This window comes from Poecilia formosa, unplaced genomic scaffold (genome assembly GCF_000485575.1).
Source record: "Poecilia formosa unplaced genomic scaffold, Poecilia_formosa-5.1.2 Scaffold31, whole genome shotgun sequence".
Taxonomy (NCBI): Eukaryota; Metazoa; Chordata; class Actinopteri; order Cyprinodontiformes; family Poeciliidae; genus Poecilia; species Poecilia formosa.
This window is the reverse complement of record NW_006799970.1, coordinates 3,089,069-3,114,635: the sequence shown is the minus strand read 5'-3', so window position 1 is coordinate 3,114,635 and position 25,567 is coordinate 3,089,069. Positions and strand designations below refer to the sequence as shown.

At 41.3% G+C, this 25,567-nt stretch overlaps 1 protein-coding gene across 6 annotated transcripts in view; it reads right to left on the bottom strand.

The window, feature by feature from the left end:
• Window positions 1-25,567, bottom strand: part of cux1b (cut-like homeobox 1b) — a 105,804-nt gene that overhangs the window by 53,730 nt on the left and 26,507 nt on the right. For all 6 annotated transcript variants that reach the window (XM_016670210.1, XM_016670208.1, XM_007549518.2 and 3 more), the window contains exons 2-4: window positions 18,031-18,141; window positions 8,320-8,367; window positions 2,211-2,289 (exon numbers count right to left, since the gene is read on the bottom strand). In XM_016670210.1, the coding sequence (XP_016525696.1) occupies window positions 2,211-2,289; window positions 8,320-8,367; window positions 18,031-18,141 (238 nt within the window). The remainder of the gene's footprint in view (window positions 1-2,210; window positions 2,290-8,319; window positions 8,368-18,030; window positions 18,142-25,567) is intronic.

Genomic DNA, 25,567 nt, shown 5'->3' with positions numbered 1-25,567 from the left:
AATACTGCATTCAACCAAAAGAGTGCAGATATGAAGTCTGTATACTATATTGCCCTTCAGTAATTAATAGATTTAAATAGAGAAGATGGGCACATCTTCTACCTGACGCAATAGTTCACACTACACGATTTTTTTGCCCCTATTTTCCCCTTACGATAATCTTAGAACGTTGGGCGATCCAAGATTGTCGCTGGTGATGTCGTAATCGATCATCCTGCAGTGTGTGGTGTGTTACAGTGGATAGTCATGGCCGCTCTGATCTAAATCAGGGGTTTTACCCAACTGGGAGCTTAAAGCTGTATGTGACAGGTAGCCAATCAGAAAGCCATGCTTTCTGAAGGGAAATAACGAGGGGAATCCCAAACAGCTGACACAGTGCAACCCAAAATCCAGCAGACATTGGAGATGATATGTGGAAACAACATTAATATTTATTCAACGTTTTGTGCAAAGAATATAGAAATGACAAGGAGAGGAGTTGGAGCCAAATTGCTACCGCAGTTGATAAACCCGGTAGGTTTTCAGCTGTTCTTCATTAACGTGACATAAATAGGTTACAATGATTTTCATTCAGTCAGGACTCTACGCTGAATCTAGCCACATGCATCACAGGTAGATTCTAGTAAAACATTGATTAATGCCTGGTTTTAAAATTAGTTAACTGGACTTGTAGCCATTATTTTGTGCCCATGTGGCTGGACACCACACGGCACGATCAAACCCGATCGAACCGTTATACCTAGGATTTCTGTTGGCTAATGATGGTCTCTCAGGTTTTGAAAATGGGCCGACAACTCTTTTAGTGTGCACTGGGCATTACACTAAGGAAATAGGAAGGGAGGGTCAGTGGAGAGCACCGGAGCTGAGCCTTTTTCATTCAGTGTCATCAAGAGAAAGAAAAAACGGCAGGAAGAGACGATAAAGCCGATAATTAAAATGAGGTCGATAGGTTTAATTTATTGTGCGATTAATTGATTTATCGTTTATCAAGACAGGCCTAAATACAGGTACAATAAACAATCCTGAGTTATTGAATGAAAACGTCCTGATAGCATGGCGGCTAGCTGGTTACTGCTAGTTCTCAGTGGCTCTTTCTGACTGAGTGGAGTAATTATGCAAAACAGGGAGGAGGCAGAGGAGATCGATTATTTTTTCAGGGATTATCTGTCTCATGTTAGGACAGTGAAAGTTTTAATACGTATGTAAAATTTATTTTTTTTAAGTTAGATGCTGCAGCTTTAAGCAGAGGTTCGGTGTGAGAGTCACTACCAGGTGGAGCAGAAGCGAAGCTCCGTCTGTGAAATATTACTACCTGTAGCTCGTAGCAGCGGTTCAACATCGAGAGCAGAACCAGCGTCTTACATCGCAGCTCGAAGACTTAAGTAATTTTGCGGGTTATTTGTTTAGCTTTCTGACCGTCATGCTAATCCGGGTGAGTGTTTGTAGCTGTGCGCTGCTTTACCTGCTGTCTGATCCTCCATATGTCTTTTTACTGCAGTGAGCCTCGATGTAGCCAAACTCCGTCAAGTATAGCATTGTTTTTATGCCATATTAGATTCGTTGTGTTGATGCATTTTGACGTGCTTCACGCCAGACCTCGAGGTAATTTCCCGCCGCAACACGCAAACTTCCCCATTCACTCAGTGCGTTATAGTTCCACATTGCTTAGGATTTGTTGCTGCGCGTTTGCGCAGTGTGAAGGAAAGAGGAGACCAGCTGCACAGGGAGGCTGCGAAATGAGATGCAGGTGATCGGTTTGTGTGATCGGCAACAAGAGACCGTGATCGGCGATCATACACTTTTTCATGGAAATCGGCCGAATATGATCAGTGGCCGATCAATCAGCACATCTCTAATATATACACATATTATATATATATATATATCCTACATTTGTTTATGAAATTTGTTCAATAATGCTAAATCTTAAAGTGTTATACTTAATTCAATAGATAAGTTTTTGACTAAAGGTATATTAAAATGTTCACTTTCTGTTACAAATAAAGATAATTTGGTAAATATGGTGGAACTTTTGCATTTGAATTCAAGCCTTCGCGCCACCGCGTCATGTCTGGAGAGGAGGAGCTTTAGTTTTTCCCTTCGTCTCTTTTAGTGGCCGTCTGGGTGGATGTGGGTTTCAAACTCCAGTTCTGACTTGATGTATCCCAACAGAAGTTTTACACAAACACAGACAGAGAAACTATCCTTACCTGGGACATCAATTATTTTCTTGTACACGTTCAAGAAGGCGGCCTCTGCTTCTTTACTCCTTTTACTCAAGGCGTCAATCTGCAAAGACGAAAAAACAAAACGGAACGGTTAATTACCACCACAAATCTGAGAGTCAGATCTACTGACCCAAGAAGAAGGCCCATTAAATTCACAGTAAGAGGAGCCTACATATCTGTCTATTCTCACTATGCTTTGGTATGCTGCCTGCAATGGCAGCCGTCTCGACGAAGGCGTTTCCTTCCCCGTGAAGCCAGTTCAGCTGTTCAGCTGCTGACGGATGCTTTTCGTTTGCCGTGCGCGAGCGCGCGTCTGCGTCGCTCTGTCCTCGAGTGAGTGTGCCTAAGTCCGTTTGTTAGCCTGTGTGTGTGGGTGTGTGTGTGTGCGTGTAAAACGGTGTGTGTTCGTCTCCCCCCTCCAGCACGCTGACATCATTAAACAGCTGGCTCAGTCTTTCCAGCCACAGCAGGGGCAGATTATTCAGTCAGCTCTTAGCAGCAATACAGTGTGGATCCATTACTGATGTAGCCATTAACACAAGAGAGCACGGCATGCATTCCATCACCAATAATATCGAAATGGACGGCATTAGGACAGATCCATAAGAAACTACTACGAAAAAAATCAAGCTGTGGAATTTCTGGAGGGTTTTCAGCGCGGCAGCAGGAAGCGGCGAGGCTCTGCTACAGACGGTGCCACGCGTCCATATGAGAATCAGACGCGGTAGTCGAGAACGCATCTGAAATCTTGTCTAAATTGAGGGAAACAGATGCCAAATAAAGACATTCAGATGGTGCTACTGTACTGGGCAGAGCTACAGCTGACTACGCTGGCTGCCGCGCTCAGACTAAACAGCCCATGTGTTTCTCTTCCAGCTCCTCCAGCACGTTCACGTACTGAAAAGGAATGGAGACAAAAGCCTGCGCAAGTCCAAATATAAAGTCTTCACATTCCCAGCCAAACCAGTAGTGTAGTTGATGGGTGGTTTAAGGGGTTCTTGCCACTGTAAACAGAACAGGCTACATGTAACACTGCCTCGGCTCCTATGGGAACCTAATAAATCTCCTCACATGGCTTTGATTCATCTGTAGTTTTTTAGCCACAAAACATCTGGCCCCGAGTAGGCTGGTGCCAGCACCCCTCCTTCTTCCCCCCAAAGTCTTTTTATTTCTGGCTTTCTCTCAGTCTATCTCTTGTCACTTCCATGTTCTCCGACTCATTCTCCCCCCCCCTTCCTTTTCTCCCTCAATGATTTTCGGCGTCAGTCTCTCACATGTTTCTCTGTCACAGAACTTTCTACTCTCTCACACGGAAGCAAAAACAACTCTTAGAAGCGGGCCGGTTACCGGTATCGAGGTACATGGAGGTAAATTTAAATGGGCTAAAATTTTCCGTTGTATCGTTCCAGCAGTACACAGTGGTTTTAATGAGCCGCCAGAGAGAATTCTGGGGCGACAGGAGTTTTAAAGAGCCCAGAGCAAGTCAGCAATTGCTGCACACTGCTGGTCAGCTGGTGGAAAAATGGCTTCCGTACAGGAAAGGCAAACTAAACGATTTGGAAATCTTTCCATTCGTGAAAAACTTGCACGGTCATCATAGCGTGGAACAAAAGGAGCGCCAGCCGTCACTCCTACCAACAAAGCACTGTTTTTTACGACCGTACGCTGTAAGCTAGGAGCTGCATGTCTGTTTAATCAGCGATTTGCAGGCTTTATTCAAGCAAACAGCCCAATAAATTAACCAGCAGAACAGGATCACTGATGAATTTAGTGGGTATTGATCCCAGGGTTTATCCAAGTTTAACCAACTCAAATTTAAGATTTTTTAAAGACCTTTTTAAAGACCATTGTGAATCAAATTTAAGACCTATATTACGACAGACAAAAGAAATGCAGGGGACCAAAACTGTAAAATTTCTGTAGTTATTTTGTGGCTTTTGGTAGCAGCTTTGTGCTTCTCACATGGCATATGCTAGCTAGCTATATGCTAGCTGCTAATGGCTTACTGGCTAGATAGCTAGCAAGTTTTAACAACTCGTTTCCGGTAGCCTTAACCACCTTGAGTCCAAGAATGCAGTGAGTGAAATTTTTACCTGACAGAAAAGTCCCACCAGAAAAAAAATGTCCGTCAGAGGTTAAATAGTTCTTTCATGACAAAATTTAAGACTTGAGATTAACGCATTTAAGGCCAACTTAATTTTTTTTAAAGCATTTTAAGATGTTTGAGACCTTAGTTTTATATGAATTTAAGACTTAATGATGCAGACGTCACAGATCCTACAGTTTTAATCTAGTCAACATTAAAATACAGTAAAAGTCATAGATGTTGTACACATTATTTTAGCAGGAGCCTGAACATTTATTTATTTATTTTATGTTTTGAACGTTCTGGCCAGACATTGTTTAAAACCATTTCAGCTTATTGTTCAATTGTATATCTGTGTCCATTAAAATTACCAAGACATAAGTTGCAAACACAGCTAAGGTTTCTGAAATATTTGAAACTCCACTTAAATCAACTTATTTTCCATGAACCAACTATATATAGAGTTAGACAAATGCTGCATTATCTGCTACGACTGCCAAGAACAGTCATCTGGTAGAGAGAATGATGATGCGATCAGAGGAACTGATTAGGTCACATGAACAAGTAAACATTTTGAGCCAAGAACACGAACAAGATCAAATCAAAGACCTCCACTCTGATTATGCAATTTACTTTGCCTGCTGCGTTGGCCCTTTACAACTTGTTGAGCCTATATGAGCAGATTGCTTCATATAAAAATTTGGGCCAATATCAACATCCAATATTAATATTACTGCAATGACCAATGCCCAATATTTAGGATATTGGGGCGACGGGGGTGTGAATTCATCCTATAATCGGTGGGTTGACAAATTCCAACTCCACTCTGTCTGGCTTAATTGTGTCCTTGAGCAAGACGCTTCACGTGCTCCGCCTGCTTATGGTGGTCAGAGGGTTTGGAGGCGCCGATGCATGGCAGCCTCGCTTTTGTCAAATTGTCTCAAAACAACTGTGGCTACAATGTAGCTTACCACCATTGGTGTGTGAATAAATGTGGCATAAAACATTTTGTCGTCCTCTAGACTTGATAAAGCCCTAGAAAAGTACAGGCTATTTGCAATATCTATATTTCCCTGACACTATGAAAAAAATAAATACATTTTAAAAAGCCACACCGCTAACTTTAACACTCCTTCCAAACCACAAATGGAACAAGATAGAAATAAATATTGACTATTAATACCAGCCTAGTTTTAATTATCAGACCAATGCATTAAAAAATGACTAACATGTTATTGCCGTTCTATCGACCATCTCCAATTTCTGCCATCCACCTTCAATTCTTACTCCCTTTGACAAAACCCAAAAATCTACAATGCAAAAATAATATTTTTTACAGCGCCGCACTTTTTAAAAAACTTTATTTGCAGGAATCCTCCATTTAAAAAAGAAAAGGCCCCTCTAAACATGTACTTTACAGTGAAAGATCGTGTGTGGTTTACATTTTTTTTTTTTTTTTTTTTGCGTAGACACCGTGAAACTCTCATAACTGCCTAAACTCCAATGATAAATCCCGTTCCCACAACATGCCGCATCATGCCCTGTACCCTTCTCGAATGCTGTGTGACCGTGTGTGATTGAAGATACTCAGCCACTAATGGAAGATTACTGATGTTAAGACCGCTTACACAACAATGTTGAACTTGTGTGCATGTGTTTGTAATAACATGCGATCAGAGATTCTGAGAACCATCAACACTGTCGATAATAAAGACGGCACAAAAAAAGAAAAAAGAAAAAGACGGGCTGATGGCAGTGAAGGAAACCAGCTGCATGACTGTACAATGACTGGGCCAAGGTCAGTGGTACAGCAGCTTTATATAGCGCAACATGGGAGGCAGGAAATAGACGTTTAATGTAGGACACACCCTACAGTTAAAAGCAGGTTAACTGCAGGACCAGAGCCATTAGAAGACCACCCAGGATTTGCAAATACAGCCCTGCTGTTCCAAACTGCGGCTCGCTCAACCAATCCCGATGACATCTGCTGTTACACGCTCCCCTGCCCCCATCCCACACAGACACACACAGACAGACAGACCCAAACCAAGCACAACAAACCAAGTGACACAAATGATACCTCGCCAGTATCGGTGGGTTACCAATGAGAAGTGCTTACAATGGCAGAAGGTATCCCTGACAAATCCACACACAAACACATACATAGATACGTCAGCAGCTTGTGGCACCATCATTCAGCACCGCCTTGCTCCCCTATCTAACCCGTAGTGTGTGAAGGGCATCGAGCTGACCTGTGTGTGTGTGTGTGTGTGTGTGTGTGTGTGTGTGTGTGTGTGTGTGTGTGTGTCCGAGTGTTTGTGCGTGTGTGCGAGTGTGGCCCCAGTGGAGTCTGATAAGGGGAGGCTATGGGAAGCAGAGACTGAAGCGTTGGATAATGGAAAAGCTTATCTGATCGATGGACCAACAAGGAACACTAAGCATGCAATACACACACAGCACACACACACAGAACCCGTTTACCAAACTAGGGCCTGGTGGAAACCGTACTGTTATTGGTAATAATTATGACCCGAGGGCATCCACCTTTCAATGACAAAGATTAAAAGTGTCGGACCCTCAGAGTTCCTTACGCTAAAACTTTTTATTGCTCTGTCAAAGCTCCACAGTCACTTAGTAATGATTAAAGTTTGTTGGAGCGGGGTGGGGGGAGGGAGGGCGAGAGCTTTGGGATGGGTTACCGAGAGACTCCAAGACGACCCCCCACACCCCTTCTGTTTTTTTGGTGCCGTCTTGTTTCTGATCAAAGGGTTTGAGGGCTAAGCAAACAAAGACGGGTCTAAAATTACACACTCCGAAAACGACTCGAGTTGTGGCACGCAAGCGCACAGAATAGTCGCCTGATTGATGGGGTGCTCCGAGACTGGCGCTGGTGTACAGTATTATCTCAATAATCATAAGATAATGTCTCTCAGTTCCGCGGCCACCCACTGCGCGTCTCGGCGTGTCCTGGTGTGCACGCCATCGAGGTGTGTCAACATAAAGATGGTGGAAACAGCTGACAAAGCCCCAATTATACTGCTGGCTGTTCCTATTCTCTAAATAGATTGTGGATCATCAGCAGAACGCGGTGGAACCGCGATAAATTACTGTATTTTTACACAACCGCCGGCTGTGTTTGTTGTTTTAACACAAGAATATGGAAACTAACCCAGTGTTAAACTGTAATATTCCATGGCCAGTAGTAAAACAGACCTTGTCACTATCTATTCAGATGATTTTTGCTCGACTGCATGGGTGTATGTGTGTGTGTGTGTCCTCGTGTGTGTGCGTCAGCGTGCACCCACCCACTCCGACCCTGAATAAAGCCCCAGTCTTAACCAGCCGTCTCCACTCCTACCCTCGGACTTTCACATAAGGGAGTGAACTGGAAATGCGTGGCTGCCAGAAAGGAGGAGTCAAGACGGAATCAAGATGGAATCAGGCCAAAATGATGGAGGACGGCAATATTAAGAGCATAATGCAGCACATGCACAGTTTAGTCAACTTTTATTGATCCTCGTGAATTCACCATTAAACTGAATGTAACCAAATGTGGCATGACGAGGGGAGGAGAAGGCTAGTTTATAGTTCACCAAAAGACCACTGAATTATACAGAGGAACAAAGTGTGAGGAAATAGCAGTCACTGAGTTGTGACTGGATAGAGCTAGGGATTTTGTGGTGACTTTTTTTTTTTGCAGGATGCAATTTAAACACACCCTCAGGCTACAGAACTTCATGAATAGGACAGAAAATCAAGAGCAGAGGAGAGCAAAGCCAAGGAGGAGAGGAAAAGGGGGAAATGAGATAGTGCCGAGGGAGAGAGAGAGAGAAAACAGTTGGTGAAGAGAAGAAGTGACAATGTAGGAAAGACGAGAGAAGAAGAGGAAGAAAAGGGCACTGAAGAATGTCAAACATGGTTTGTCAACAGCGGTTTTTAAGTACTGTAAATGGAACAGTGGTGGTTACTTTAAATTTCTAAATATACTTTAAAAACAAAACTCACCTCTCCTTGGAAGCTCTTCAGCAGAGGGGCAACCTGTTTCCGTAAATCCTAGAAAATAAAATGCAGAGGGATTAGCGAACAATGAAAATCTGCTAACATTTTAGCATTAAAACGAGACATTTCCCGACTGGTGATCTGGCGATTTTCAGCCAAAATCAGCTCTGATTGGAAACTAAGCAAAAATAAAATCTGATCTTTTGCCAGTCAGTGAACACACCACACATTACCGCTACCAGCTTGCACCGACGACCCTGTGTGGAAGTGGTTACTGAGGGAAGCATTTAAAGTTTACTGCGTCTTCAAAAGGGAAGAATATCAAAAGGTGAAAGACGCTGCAAAGAGGAAACCAGCTTTATCTTACAAAGACACGTCAACTGCTTTCTTCACATATCTACAGTGGGTTGGATATCAACAGATAACAGGAAGCTAAAGACGTTACAGCAAAACTGTTATACTTGATTATTTTCAGAGTCTAACTGGGACCGTCATGGGACATGCTGTAACAGGACAGGTTGGCAAACCTTTGGAAATAACACAGGTAGTTAGGTCTACTTAATGAGGAATGCACTCAAACTACTGTGTTTACGCCAACCATACTAATCTCATTAATATTAGAGGCTACAGAGTTTGAAATGTTGGCTCTTTTTTTTTTCATAATCGTTTGTGAAAATGAGTGAAAATGTGTTCAAAATCAGAACTGCGTAACGACAATTGTTTCTTCACGCACACAGTGTGACATCACCCTGGTCACATTATAAATAAGGATCAAGCACTTAATGTTCTCTACAGCTACATTAAAACATTTTTCTGTTAAATTTAATATGTTCAGACAGAATATTTTTCAATGGATCTTGTAGGGAAAAATATCTGGCGAGATATTTCAAAATGTTCATATCTGCAAAGAGATAAATAGTGATTTTAGACAGGTTTTAGTTGGGTTTTATTTATTGATACTTCTGCAGGATTTCTCTGTATTCATGGATTCACGTAGTGGCTGAGGGAGACAGCGCTGTAACTTTGAGCCGCTTATGAAAAAGTCAGTTTATTTTCCAATTTCTCTTGAGAATGGAAAACAATAACATCTCATTTAAAAAAATAAAATCAGTTCCCACAGAATCTCTAATTGGTGTCTCTGTTAGTAAGATATCTGTAAATTTAAAAAGGAGGCTGGGATGTACTGAAGAAGCACAAACCAAATCCAACAGAACGCTGAAATACATCAAATCCTAGATTCAAAGAGGCAGCCATTCTTCTTGCAGCCAATAAATCCACTGTAGTGTGTGAGTGATGAACAGAGTGGGGGGAAAAGGCCCAGTTTTATACCCTGAGGTGCTTCACCGGACTGTGTTTCTCATAAGAACAGGTGCAGCACCACCTGGGCCACCCAGAGGCACCGCTAGTGCGTGTGATTCAGTGGCGAAAGGAGCCATGGAGCAGGCCTACAGTTAATGCAAATTGTTTTAGTGGCACACCAGGGTTTTTTTTCCCCCTCCCCATTTCTCTTAGAACAAACCAAATGCATTTCATCCTTCAGGTCCGGTATGGTATGACTTTCCAGTACGAATCAGCAGTTTCAGATTAGATAGCCAGTCTTGTATGTATCAGGGGAACATGCAAATCACCATGCTGTTAGCCAAGCCTGCATCCTGACAGACTGAACTGGAGCGTGCGGTAAAAAGCTCAGCAGAATAGGACATTATGTGCAGAAACATTTGATTTGCACAGTGTACGGATGCAAACACAAACACAAAACCGGCTAATGAAGACGTTAAGTAGGGCAACAGCAGCTGTTTGAAGAGGACAATCTGCACCTTTTCTAAAACCTGCAGCCAAAACGCCAAGGGGGAAGTGTGGGGTAGCAGGCATCCCGAGCTGACCTGTGACCGGCGTCTGGGGCTGGACTAATCTCGAGTCGGTCCAGACAGGCCGTTTGTCTGGGGCTTAGGACAGGTCAGGAGTCTGTGACCCCGCTTCATTGTTGCCTCATTAGGGGTCGGATCGGCCGTTTGTCTGGGCCAATTCAAATATTCCCCAGTCGTGGGTAATGACCTGCACCCTCTAACCCCGCCTGTCCAGCCCAGGGTTGCCCCACGCCCAAAACCACCAGCATAAGTGGCTGTTACAAAATTTGCATCAGATTGTGATTATGCCCCCCCTCCACACCCCATTTCGGCATGCATTTGAGATTACCTATACATGCTGCGGTTTGGATGACAACGGTTTACCCGTTTAATTTAGCTTCAAAATATTAGTACACTTAAGTCAATCTTTTATTTTAAAACTCCACTAAGAGGCATAAAATTATTTTTAGATCAATATCTATAGTTAGGAGGTTGTCATCTCTTCCAGGAAAGTCTATTAGCCCTGCAATAATTGCTTACAGCATGAAAATCCCAATCTTCAGATTCTATTTAGCAAGTGCTCACATGACGGAGTTGGAAGTTATGCTTTTCTGAAGCAAATTACAGGATTCCTAGAAATGTTAAAGTTTCTACTCTTTCCCAGACACAAATGTTCATGTTTTTCAACTAGTCTGTGTAAGAGATTGGACAAAAAAATAAAAAAAAAAAAAAAAAAAAAAACTTTTTGGGGCACTGGGGGGACGTTAAATCTTTCTGTCCAGGTTCGTTGTGTGTTTCCTGTCTAATGCTAATTCAAATAAAGCATTTAAAAAGTACTTTTTGGGTTAAAAATTAAGGCTTCCTAAATCTTGAGTACAAGAAAAGCCTCCATAGTCCTAAATGGTCAATGGATTGAATTTATGTAACACTTTTCACTTTCAAGTCACACCGATCACTCGTGGTGCTTTACACTAGAGCCACATTTACCCAGATGCACCCACAAATGTGCACACATTCATAAGCCGATTAGGGCTGTGACGATTCATGAATGATTCAAGGACCTTGATTTTTAAAATTCCTCTAAGCAAATTATTTGCCTCAAGGCTTCATTAAATTATGTCGTACCATTTAGTGTGCCGTGTTAAAGCCGGATGATTATTTGTGTAGCGCAACACTTTCACTTCCGCCAATGAGCCGTTGACGAATGCTAAGGGCTATTAGCAGCTATGGAGGGAGACGGCGAAGGACAGAAATGTGTCCCTCGCCGTCGCCAATAAAGAGACAAAAAGTGTCAAAGGTGTGTTTATTTCATACTAAATAGAAAAGATGACATAGCTCGGTGCATGTACTGCAAAACGGAATTGTTTTTCTACGATAGCAAGTCCTGGATGCTCCGTCCTCAAACAAATCAACAGGAAACATCCACTACATGAAACGAGCTCCCTCATGGTTGCCGAGTGGTGACTTTTTTTTTTGCTCACTTTGCAAAACACTAGCTTTAATCTGTGATGATACAGAATCTGACATGCTACGCATGTCAAGGAGATACATTCTGACTAACATTACATCTACATGCTGATAAAGAAGAGTAGTGACAGGAAAATATTGATTAGAAATAAAAAGTATTTTCATTTATTATTTAAAAAGGAACTGAATGATTGTTTTACAATCATTTTCTCTTTCACATACTTCTCTTGCTAGCTTAAGTAGCTACTGTAGAACAGGACAATTTATAACACTCAATTACTTAATTAGTTGTCAGAATAATTGACAGATCACTCAATTACTAAAATAACTGTTTATAACAGCCCAGTAGGCAATTTTGGGTGAAGTGCCTTGCCCGGTGGCACATCGACATGTGGCAAGAGGAACGTGAAATCAAACCCAGAACGTTCAAGCTACAGAGCGACTGTCCCATATCATCCAGCTCCGGTTTGATCAGTCACATTTGAGATTTTGAGATACTTCGCTGCTTCACAAGACGGATCAGAAATAGTCATTGTACCTGAGAGATCTTGTGCCACAAGATCCAATTTCACTCCCCCCTCCTCCCCCCTCGACCTAAATGAGATCGGACCCCCAGGACAAGCGTATACAGGTAAGGAGGGTGTAGAGGAAAGGTTCCTGTTCTCAATTCCTGTGCATGTTGTAGACGTTCCCCTGGTTCAACACACGTGAATCAAATGATGGGGTTATAACCAAACCTCTGCAAAACTTCATGACAAATTAAGCCAATAACTCTGCTAAGAACTCAGCTGCAGACAAATCTGAAACATTTAGAAGTTGGCTGCCCCTGGTGCAGAGGAAAGAAAAGTTGTGAAATTGGCGTATGTGACGTTTTGTCTGCGACTCAAAAACCGAATCATTCAACTACTTTGACAAAAGTCAAACTAATGTTTTGGCAAATGAAATATAAAGGATGTGATAAAGAAATGTACATCAATGTAAAATGGATTTTATTTATTCTTTGTAATTATAACAGACATAAGTGGAAGGAAATAAATGAAATATGTTTTCTCATTTCCTTACTTGGACCTATCAATCAGCCGGACAGTTTTTGCTTTCCCAGCTCTAATCACAAATACTAAATTTGAACTTATTACACGCACAATTAAGAACTCCCACCCATTTCAGACTATAAACAACTCAACAGCATGAACTCCGATAAACTTCTTGAACTTAGTAAAAATGTATGCTTCGATACACAGATGGAGAATTCCTTCATCGAATACATGCAGCACACTTTATTCAAATATGCACCTCAAAATAAAGACAGAAAAATATTTGTTTTTTTTACGATTCAACATTCATCTTTCAAACTTGTGCTTTTGTAATTTTCAACTTTATGGGAGGACCCAGATGGGGGAAAAATAAATAAATAAAAGCATTCACCTAACCCAGCATACAGCAGCCATGTACCTCTGCTGGACAGTGAAGCTCTGAACCCCTCCGGTCCACTCTGGAGCCCCGCTTCCCCAGCCCCCACCACTTCTAAAGATTTATGACCAAATAACATAACAATGCACACAGACACCATGGTCAATCTGCGAGTGTGTGAGTGTGTGTGTGTGTATTTTGGAAGGGGAGTGAGGGGCCCAGGCAGCAGGAGATGGATGGCTGGTGTGTAAGCTGCCGGCAGACAGCAGACAGGCCAGCCTGAGGAATCCTCCAGGGAGTATGGAACTCCCATTCCCTGTCTGTCTGCCCTGCAGCTAAACACAAACGTGTGCGTGTGTGTGTGTGTGTGTGTGTGTGTGTGTGTGTGTGTCTCCATGCAAGTGTGTGTGTTCTTTTACTACCACTGCCTCTGGCCAGCAATCTTTGGGGCATTTTCCAATCATCCCCATCTTCTCCCTTTTTTCCAAAAAAAAAACCAACAAAAAAAAAAACACTAGCAGCACAGCCTCAACTGAAAGGAAATTAAAAAACCAGATAAATAATTCAGTCAAATTAGGAAGCACAGTGAGATGTAGTCTTTAGGAGGGGGGGCGAAAAAAATCTGTGTGTCAGTTCTAATGAATTATAAAAACTTTGTTTTCACGCTGCATTTCTTTGCACTACTTTCCAAACGCTAGAAACGCCGCTGTGTGAGCGCGCACATGCACATGTGTGTGTGCGCGCGCGTGTTATTATGCAGACCATGAGTGCAGTTCACACCGAGTACAGCTCGGCAGACCAGACACAGTCAACGTGGGCCGGTCTCCTGGTTGCTGAATAATGGATCAGAGACGGACTCCCGCTCCGCTTAATGCAGTCTTGATCTGATGTGACTGTGATCTCCGTTGACTGGTGTGGACCACAGAGAGCTGACAGCCCCCTCTATGGGCTGGTCAACCACACACAGAGCCATGCAGATGGGGGGGAAAAAAAAGACTTCACAAACACAAAGATTTTTAATCAAGCGCAGGCCATCACATGTTATAAACCAGCCTGTTTTGGTAGGCGGCTCCGACGCTTCGGTACTTGCAGAGTTTTAGTGCCGATTCCTATTGAGCCCGTTAGAGCTCTGTAATGAATCCAGTCGCTCGTCTGGCCTGGCTCGGATTCCTCCTCCACATACCAGGGAGATGCCAGGGGCCACACAGACGCCAGAGGAGTCTTCCTAAATCACAGCCTTGTTACACTGATGAATGTGTGAGTTCTGTTCTGTAATCGAGGCTATCTGCCTATGTGCTCCTTTGTGTGCTCTGCAGGCCTGCAGCTAACAATCGGTTCAGTAATCAATTAATCGATTGATCTGACGATTAATTGGATTAAAAAAGGTACACTCTACAGATTTTTGATCTAATCACAAACCGTTTTAATGCAATTCTTAAACAAAATTGGGGATGCACGATATTATCGTTATGGTATGGTATCGGCCGATATTAGCTGTAAAATTTAATGTCGAACTTTGGTCATTCCATCAAAATAACTCACCGATATAAATGTCATTTTTATATGACAATGATGCCTGCAGCACAGCACGTCAAATTTGTACTGTTTAGTGTTGTCATTGTCTAGAGAGAAATATAAATCAAGTTAAAAGTAATTTATTTCATCATTTCAGCCTCATTTTTAGCATTTGCATTTTGTAGCAGGCTAAACTGACAAAATATAATACAGTATTTTAATTTCACAGTAGAGAAAGCCATATAGTTTCACTAGGTAGGTGTAGTTAAAAAAATATTTGTATTGGTATCGGTTATCGGAAAAATTTGTTTTAGTACATCGGCATATTGGATATTGACCAAAAATCCAATATCGTGCATCTCTAAAGAAAATGAAAATTTTCTTCCCTTTGCATCCTTTTAGTAAGTCTGAACTGGGTTAAATGTAAAATGTACACATTTTGCTTAATTGCTGCTCAGAATGGTTGTGGGTTTTTTTTTTTTTTTTTTTTTTTAATTCAATTGGCCTTTTTTTGAGTCTTTATTCTCCAGCTAACGATTGATCAATTACTAAATTAGCTGATTATTTCAATAGCCGATTAATTAAGTTTATTTGTTTCCGCCTTACTGCCTCCTGGGTGCTGCTGGTTATTTCAGAGGTGCAGGTGGAGTGCAGCTACAGTTCCTCTCCACCAGGACAGGCTACATGCTGGAGTCAATCGTCACAATCCTCATCCTGTGGTAACTATAATAGGCCTGCTGTCAACTCCGCCGAGAGCTGACGATTTTCTATCCACTGTCTACACCATTCATCCATTATTCATGCCACCATCAATAATTCACCATGGTGACATTACCAATAATAACACAACAATACTTTGTTTTCACTGCGAGGTTTAAAATGTGTTGCCTTGGTAACAGAGATGAAACAAATATTCCCAGGAGGAGCGATGGGAACATAGGAACAGGACAGAATTCCCTCCTGATCCCACTTAGTAGTGTTGTCACACTCTTTTTCTCCCTTACCCCTCCTGCTTCTCTTGTCTTTCTTTCTCTCTCTCTCTTTCTCTCTCTCACTCACACACACACACACACACACACGCACACACACACACACACTCTCTCTCTCTCAGGGACCACACTTTCTGCTCACATAAAAAACTAGGTCAGATAATACAAACTCCTGAGGGGGTTTCTGTTTTGTCTCTTTAGGATTTCAGGGAAACTAATGGAGGGACTATTTTTGGGAGACGAGCCCGCATCTCTCTGCTCCGACTTCTCCTCCCCCTTTGCTTTTTTCAGCAAATAATCACAGCGGCGTTTATGAACAAAGCAGATGCTGAGACACACTCGGGCAAACTCTCAAGGTGCGTTTCCACCATGCGGCCCGGAACAGGGTTTTTTTTCCCCACCCCAGAACGTCCCGTTTCACCCAGGCTTGTTTCTTGTGTGGGGTCCAAGAAAGCGGGCTGTTAATGTAAATTGCATCTGTCGATGCTGAAAGGGGGTCGCTCCTATTTCGGGAGTGTGGATCAACGTCTTGTTCGGCCTCGGTGTGTGGAAGACACACAGGCTCCCGTTGTGGAAATAATAACGTAAACGTCAGGAAGAAAACGTCAACCAGTGATTCTGTCAAATGGATTAAACTTTACAACTTCTTGTAAAGTCATTCCAAATCTCTTGGAAAAAGGTGCAACTAAGAAGCAAAACAATATTGCCAGTAAGGATTTATGTAAAACTCTCGCTTTTGGGGCAAAGATTTTTTAAAAAGCGAGCTATAATTAGCATTTTAAGCCAAAGTTTTACAGCTATAAATCATCATTTCACTGTGGTTACGTTCTAAAACGCGTATAAAGTCATTTTACAGTTTACGTCTCTACAACCGGCTCTGATAAGATGGTTTACTCCGCTTCCACAGATGTTTCCGAATACTTCCACAAAGGACAGCTCATTTTATCAATGTGTCTGAATGTAGACAAGGAAGCGTCGCAGTTAATAACAAGGTTTGAGTCTAGTGAAAGCAAACAAAAAGTACTAAACACTTGCTGTGTAAACAAAAATTAACAGGTAATGTGAACTCTGGGGGATTTTAAACTGGGTAACGACCGAAACAAAATGCCAGAAAGTATTCACCACGCGAAGGCTTGTTATAACCGCGGGAATCTTTCCAGTAACCAGGGTAGTTTGATGGCGCCATTATAGCCCGCCATTGTTTTCAATGAAGTTACCAGAGTAAATGGAGGAAAGTAGTGTATTTTCATAAACCACAAACTTTTAGAGGGAGCTTTGTGGATATAGAGTGCTAAGCTTTTCAATATTCATTTTATTTCTAGAGCATTATTATACAGTCGTGTCACTTTACAGCTCATATTTTGTGTTAATTTTAACTGTCATATTTTCAGGGGGGAAAAAAAAGAAAAGAAAGAAAGTTACTCTTTCAGTCGAAACTAAATTTTAGGGCTTTGTTTCTTCTCACTTTCAGAGAGAGAAATCTGGGAGCCTAGTTCGGCGAAATCGCTTTCAAATGTTAGTTACACCTTTCTGTAAATTTTCAAGTGAAATTGCATGCGTCATAAAGCGCAATCGTTTCATTCTCGATAATTGTATTGCTGAAAAACAACTCCATTTACCAACGTCACTCTCCAACACTGCTGTGGCAGAACGCACTCAACGTCTGAGCAATAAATCAATTAATCACACGATAAACTAAAATGAGCTTGATAATTATTAATGTCCCAACTAGCAGCTTTACCTGTCTTACCTGTCCGAGTCTAATGATTAATATATTTCTTGAAGGGCAATTTTGTTTAGAGAGACTTCATAATCGATTATATCTACGGCTTCGGTTGCGTTTGGTTTATATTTCAGTTTTATTTATGGATGTTGGTTGTTTGTTTTTTTTTTTATTTGGGGATATTTAAAGTGTATTCTAGGTCTAGAGTGTTCTCCAGAAATTAAAGTTTATTGATCTGTGAGAGGGCAAACTTGTAATGATAATGCAATATACGTTACATGAAAATAGTGTAAAAAAAACAACAACATTGAGTAGCACAATCATTTATGGGGTAATTTATCATCCAGCAAATTTTGTAATCGTGACAGTCCGTAATCAATAGGAATGACCCGGTTTTTGACCTCTCAGACAATGTAAATTAAAAAGTTTCAGGAGAATGAGTTGCCAGTTGTGAGAAAATGTTCTTGCTTTGGGAAATGCTTTGCGCCTATCTACAATGAAACTCCCCGAGTGATTCTGGGAATATCCAAAAGGCGCTACCTCCCCAACGCGTCAGTTTTCTGAAGTATACTTTTTCCCCAGATTTGTTCCAACATATTTTCCTTAATCCCACATTTCTGTATCAGAAGGGTTTTCTTACTAGTTGATGTAATATTCCAATCTCAGACGTCATATATGACTTACTTGTCTCAACAAACCTTTCAACAATATACAAATTTATCAAGTATGGCTGCATAAAAGATTAGCGTGGGTTCAGCCGTCTCACCTCTGGCGTCGTCTTCTTGAACTCGCGGCTCAGGTCGATGAGTTTCTTTCTTGACTGCTCGCTCTCATCCTGTCTGTTGGCAAGCTGTGTGGCGGTGGCATCTAGTTCTTTCTGTAACCCAAAAACACAAATTTGTATTTATTGCTCTAGTTTTTTTTTTTGTTTTTTTTTTTGTTTTTTTTTTGCGCATAGCACCATCAGTGTTAAAACAAAATCATTAAAGCAGACACCGCAAACGTACACAAGACACTTAAACAGCAGCACGATCTTCTAACAAGCCGAGGACCACCCAGAGGACAGCACCGCAACACCTTTCTCCACCCAAAAATAATAAAAAAATAACAAAACAAAACTCTGCTACAGGATCTGCTCTTCCTGGCTGTAACATCTTAGTCATTCAGCCTGCCGGTTCATAAAATACAATTATGTCGGCCGTGTAAACCTGTGTAGCAAATGGCAGCAAATTCAAGGCAGTTCACAGCGATTATTAACTGTGAGCCCCAGACGACTCCTCCGCTCTGAGTAACATAACAACGGCAACAATTATCTAAAACAGCGTTGTCAAGGCTGATCTCAGCCCCGCCTTTAACCACATTTATTTTGCATTGTTATTAATAGCCATTCACGGGCCTTGTTCCAGACGATGGGTACAATTCTGACATTAACAACACGTTCAAGACTTGTACCGATTGTATCTCTCTTTGCTGACTGTGTGGCAATTGCCGGATTATGTTGCTGTTGGATTCCTGCCCTCTCTCCCTCTTTTTTTTCTTCTTTTTTTTTCTCTCCCCCTGCAGCCTCTCCACAGATCATCCACTCACTCATTCAACCAGCAGTTCCTCAGTTTAGTCTCCTCAGTTTCCTGCACCGTGCGCCTCGCTCCTCAGTCCCCCTTCCTCCTCCCACACTTCCCACCACCACCACAAAACTCTTCCATCCACCCCCTGTGAGGACGCCCACCCCTGAGAGTGATTAAATGGTGCTGAAGGGCCGTTATGCTAACTAACGCACTAATCATTTAATACACACATTACCACAGGGGCCCTTGTGGCCCAGTCCGCTGACAAGGTCCCAAAACACACTCATGCATATATATCCCACCACGCCCCATCGAAAACACACAATACAATCCTCTAAAGAAATGGCGTGATCAAGTACTAATTAGTAGATTTGCCTTCATCAGCATTAAGTTTAATTCCCTGGCCAGCCGCTATTTCTGTTTTATTCACAAACCGGGATAAGGAAGAAGAAAAAAAAAAAAAAAAGCATATATTCTTTGACAGACCGCTGATATAGCCTTGGTACAAAAAAAAAAAAAAAACTTGCTTACACGCCATCTTGCTCTTGCTGCCCATGGTGCAGTTGATGTAGCAGGCTGTCTGCCTGTGGCCATGGAGCAGCTGCGCTATGTGTAAGTGAACTCGAGCGTACGCAGGAGCTTGTGCAAAGCATGGCGGAAGGAGGAGCCTAACACGTTTTTTTTTTTTGTTTTTTTTCTTTTTTAATCACTTAAAATTAATTGTCAGAAACTGGGTTTCTGACAATTAATCCACTATATGGATGGGGATCTGATAAAAAAAAAGAAGAAAAAAAGATTCTGGAAAATATTGATTCGCTTATTATACTGGCTCATATTGAGCTTTTGTGCCATTTCTCTGTCCATTTGCCTCTAAAAATAGAGGGAAAACTAAAGAATCATTCTAAAGTAAAATTGAATGAAAGTTTAAACAATAATGTTAGCTTTTAGCGTTAGCGCAGCTAGCATGCAGCAGTCCTCATCAGTACTTCCTAACAACGCTGTTGGTCAGATAAAGAGAATATTATGTTTCTCTGGATGTTCTCGACATGTTCAGTTTAAAACCTGCAGCAAAATAAGGCAACAATTTGGGCAAATATAGTTATAATTGTGACTTGAACTCTATCGAGTATGTCTGAATAACTCATTTTTCCAGTATCGACTACGTCAAGATTTTATTTTGATAACCACAATGTCTAAATAATTAGTGCTAGTAGTTTGAACCAGATCTGAATTTAAATGGAATAATCATCCATCATTCACCAAAATGTGGCCTAGAAATGGAGATGTAGTGAGTACAGAAGTGTCAAATCCTGGCTAGAACACAATTCTGATCTCACTGCTGAGTCTGAATTTTTTATTCTAGAAAAAAGAAAGTGTACTGCAGATTTTTTGATAGAGGTAATTGATTTGAATGCAGTAAAAAAAAATGAACAAAAAAAGAAGGAAATAAAAGATAATCCTCAACATATTTATCTAAGCTCGATTCCCCAACTTTTGTGGGGGTTTTTTCTTTATCAAATTTGTGCATTAAAGTAAAAGATACACTTTGATGTGTTTATAGAGCAAAAATGGTGGGAAGTCTTAATTTTGATTAATTTAATGAGCAGAAGAAAAAGAAAGATATAGAAAATATAGGGGAATTTACAATCATTTCTGATTTATTGGTGCATCTATACTGTAAAGTTCCCCTGAAACCCACAAAGAATGGAGGTTGATGAGACATTTATACAGTAGACAAACCTAGAACTTGGCCAGTTTTTTAATGCAAGTGTAAACAATGTCAAATATTTCCCCATTTACTAAATTCATTTATACCAAGAGCTCACATCATACCCACTTTGCAGAAGTACTGATGCATTTCTGCAAAACCTAATAAAGGTTAGAGATAAATGCTCTTGTGCATAAATCGGGATATTCTTGTGACTCTTTCACTTCCTGTTGGACTGGCACATGTTGGAGATTTTTACCCATTTATGCTTCGCAGTCCTTGGAATAAAAATAATTGCAATGAGAATTTCGCCGGTTAACCCTCAAATGCAGAACTGTGCATCGGCCGCAGAACGGCTGATCGATGCATCTAAAAATAAGCCTGGTCCAAAAGTAGAGCTCTGCTTCAGAAGGTCATGTGCCAATCCCCAACGCCCTCAATTCACTTTAATCCCGCCTCAAAGCCCGGCGCATATCCCAACACCAGATCCCCATTTCCAAAGGAATTCTCAGCATTAAGCTAAACACATCACATCACAAAGGGATTGGGTCGGTGCCAGGTGTTAGTTAAAACTATTTTTTTTAAGTTAACAAAAAATGTAACCCTTAGACTCAATCAGGTTTTGACTATGCAGCAAACTATAACGCCCACATCAGCGGGCCACGGTAGACTTTACACTTGCTTTGTCAATGAAGCGTGACTTCCGAAAGTTCACAATCCCTCTCGCCAGACATTATTCTTGCACATTAAACCACGTATTAAAAAAATTCTGAACAATTTTATGCACCTGAGGCTAACTGGTGAAAAAGTAGGCTTTGGTGTTTTCTCTGCCTAATGCAGTTTTTGCATTACATGCACTGGGGAAAAAAAAAAAAAAAAAAAGACAACATCCGCCTAAAAGCCCTGACCGCTATGATGCAAACAATGTTTTTAATAAGGAAAAACAGACGCACACTTTCTGGAATTAGTTTTTTAGTGTCTCCATGTGTACCCAACAAAGTGAGCTTTTACAAGAACCATGTCAGAGGCTAATTTTCTTTATTCTTACTGTGTTTGTGTAATAAAGTTCAGCTGGAGACAAACGTCAATCTTTCTTACGTTGCTTAAAACAGATATTGATATTGGAACACTGGCATATAAAACACACCGTTTTCCTGAAAGGTTATATTTTTACATTTTAGCAATTTCTCTCCGCGGAAGGGTTTAGGTTTTCAAGACGTACACGTTAATTTCTAACCTCTTACATCCAACCGTTCTAATACTTTTTCAGCGTGGACTCGGTGGCCAGTCGTTCCAGCTGACTGATCCTTCCTCGCACCCACTTTGGAGCTGATATTACTGCTGAGGCTAAATATAGCAGATAGCTTAATTAACAGATGGCTAAACAGAAAGATGAGGACCTTTCATTTTTATAAACAGTGAACACGGACAGGCCAAAACGAATTTGTAACAGCCGGCAAAGAGGTCAACAGGACAAACTTGGTTTTCAGAATAACAAAGATCAGTTTTAGAGGAGGGGAGCGCCTCCAGACCCATTGATCTGTAATTAGGTCAAGCTTAAGTCATATGAGGCGTGTTAAACAAGTTGTTTTCTTATTTTCTGCCTTTATTCAAATCGAGTCCGCAAACGCACTTCTCTAACTTGTACCAGACAGAACTGTTAATGTCAAACAAAATGCTTCAGTCATCTGGAATGCCACCAAGATTTTTTTTTTCACCAATTTGATATCAATAATTAAACTTTTCATGTCAAGCAGTCAAACTACTAACCCAAAAAAAAAAAAAAAAAATTAAGGAGTTTGGAAGGATGGATGGAAAAAGCTTTCAGGAAAAAGAAGCCTCGTGTAGATGAGAGTGAAACTTCAATAATTACCAAGACAAGCCGTTTGTAATACCTGAAAGTCACGTGTCTGCCAAATAAAGTTTTGAAAATGTACAGTTTCAAAAGCTGCTGAGACGTCTCTCTGTACTGTTCCTATGATTTTAAATCCTTTCAATAAGATGCTAAAGAAAGCTGATGATGTCATTTGACAAGATGTGATGTTTATTACTCGCTTCACAATTAGCTACTGTATTACGTGTTTATGGTGTAAAGCACTTTGAACCGCCTTGTTTCTGAAATGGGCTATACAAATAAACCTGATGTTTTCTCCAGCTGCGTGGAGAACAAATAAACAAGCAACACCTCTCTACACACTGCTACACACTATTCCCTGCACACTGCTGGGAATCTGGCTGAAAATAAGACTCTCTTTACTGTTTGAAAAAGTGTTCCCTAAAAGACACCTACATTTATGGTGTGTAAACTAAAGTGCACTGGACTCAAAAGTGCATCCTCAACAGTCCGGCAGGGTTCTGGAAATCAAGTGTCCAGGTGTTGAAGGGCTCCACATTTATCCTGTTCTAGCTTTTTATATTTTCTGGAATTTTACAAGTCAACCCATCAATCTTTTTTAAAAAGGTATCACTGGTTGTTTAAAATAAAAGGTCCAGTTGGCAAAACTACAAGCGTCAAACTCGCACCAGAACAGACCGCCTGGCTAATTAACCAGCTATAACCATCTTCTTGTGAACAGAAAGGAATACTTTCTACACCACGTCTTCTACTACTTTTATATTGTTGTTTTAAAGCTTTGTTTTATTACCACAAGAATGTGGTATTTTTTCAGTCGAGGCACGATCTACCATGTTCGGGGATTCTGTGTGTTAAACGATCCTCTGGTTATTTAGTCGTTAAAGTCTTTAAAATCTGAAAACAATAAAACTTTACTAGGATTTTTATTTAAAAAAAAAAAACTATTCAAATGAGCTCCAGCACTATTTATAAATGGAGCAAAGCTCGGTAAAGTCTGCACCGACTAGTTCAGCGGAGGACAAAGTGTGTGTGTGTGCGTGTGTGATGTGTGTGCGCGCAGGAGAGCATTAAGTGGGCTGTAATGTCTGCGTGATTGCTGCAACAGCCCTTGCTTGGGGTTGGCCGGACTGGCCCACAGCAGCGGTCCCTGTCCTGGTTCATTTGGTCGTCTGGTCAGCTGTAAAGACGATTGGAACAGATTGCCAACACTCCCTCGAGAGACTTCAACACCGACTTGGCCAAGAAGCCTCTCTCGCACGCTGCTCCGCACGAGTGTGCTCTCACATGAGCGCACAGGCGGGCCCTCCGCAGCGAGTTTGGCGCGCCCAGTTTCTCCGTGTTCTTTTGAACCGGGCTTCAGAAGAGGAAGTCGAACATGTTTCGCCCCGGCGAAATCTGGCATGGGGCGCGCTTGTTTGCAGCTAGGCAGGGGAGGCTGGGGCCATTTTGGAAACGAATATCTCTCCATCTACCGCTGTGACGGGGGGAGGGGGAGTAAATAAAAAAAATACTCGTCGCTGATAACAGTCACGGGTAAACAAATCCCATTACCGACGGCTATCAGAACTTAGGTGTACGTCTGTGTGCTCAGCCCTCCTAATGCAATTCCTTCCACTAATGTTCAGGCAGAGAGAGGCCGTCTATCTGACTAATTCTGTCTAATTACTCTAATGAGCCACAGGTGATGATACAGTGCGACTGATTAATTAAATGGGAGGCCCCAATCAGGCATGTCTGATTATGCCAATCATATTGACTTCAGCCTAAATGAGATAACGGGAGACAGACGCACTTTAATTGGTATCAAAACTTTGTGGAATTCCTTCTGCCCTCACCCACCGACGATGACGAGCCCGATAAGCCGCTGGAATGACAACAAAGTCATTGTTATGTACACAGTATGAAGTCAATCTGCAGCTGCTGTCTGTACCGACACGGTGATCAGGAGTTTAAGGCAAGGAGGAGGAGATCACACGCGGCCTGGTGTTAGGCCTGATGCTCTGGAGAATAGCTGGGAATGTGAATCCCACAAAAAGCTATGTCTGTTGTAATAAGTTACGAGTTGTCCGCCTTTACTATTTGACTGGAGATTGAATACAACAGTCCAGTTTCAGTTCATCAGGGAACACAAATTTAGGTGTTTCACGATAAATTTCACTGTACGTTAAATTGCCCCAGAAATAATTGCGATAAATGACAATCTTGAGAGACCATTTTCAAGTAATGTACTGATACATTACTTGTATCAGTACATTACGATTCATTCTAATCGTAAATAGAATGATTTATGAAGTCCCCAAAAACATCACCCTTCAAAAACTATTCAACATCAGAATGAAAATTATCAAGTTCATTTTAATTCATCATGCAATTAATTGATTAATTGCTTATTGACTGTGCTATCAGATCATGGTAACAAAAGGGCTTCTAAATTTATGGTCATCGAACCATCATTGTGAAGAATAATAACCACTTTGATTGAAATAAATAGTACGCCGCAACATATAAATAAAATGCTACTCATTATCCTTTGACGCATAAATCAAAAATAAGTTTTCTGTGATATCTATCTGCAATATCTATCTATCTGCAATAGATAAGTATCTGTTGCAAATCACACAGACATAGAAACATTCACCAACATGTTTTCATATCACATGATTTCCTGATATTGTGTAGCTCTAAACACCACGGTGGGAATCTTTTACCATCTCAAGATTCGATTCAATTCTGAGGTCTGAGGCCACGATTCAATTCCAAGTGGACCTTCCATTCAAATTTGTTACGCAAAGATGTCTGCTTCAATCTAAACGTTTGCAAAGCATCCTCTGGTGATCTTCTCCTGTCTGCTTTGCAAAACAGAATGACAAGTGGAGACATTAACGTGTTTTTGTCACATTTATAAAGTTTCAAACATTAATCCGTACTTAGAGGGAACTGTTGCAAGTAGTGTCACATGTTACTTCCACTTTGGTCATCTTGGTTAAGGCACTGGCGTGTCGTTACCTTCTTTTTAGTCTGTAGGTAAAGCGGTGGCAAAGCCTTTTTAAGTGCAGAACTTACAGGATGGCATGGCATACTTTGGCTGTGTGTATTTGCATTTTTTACTTCAACTAAGGCAGGTTTCAGTTGAATCTGTCCCTTTTATTTTTGTTGTGTCCACTTTGTTTTGGTG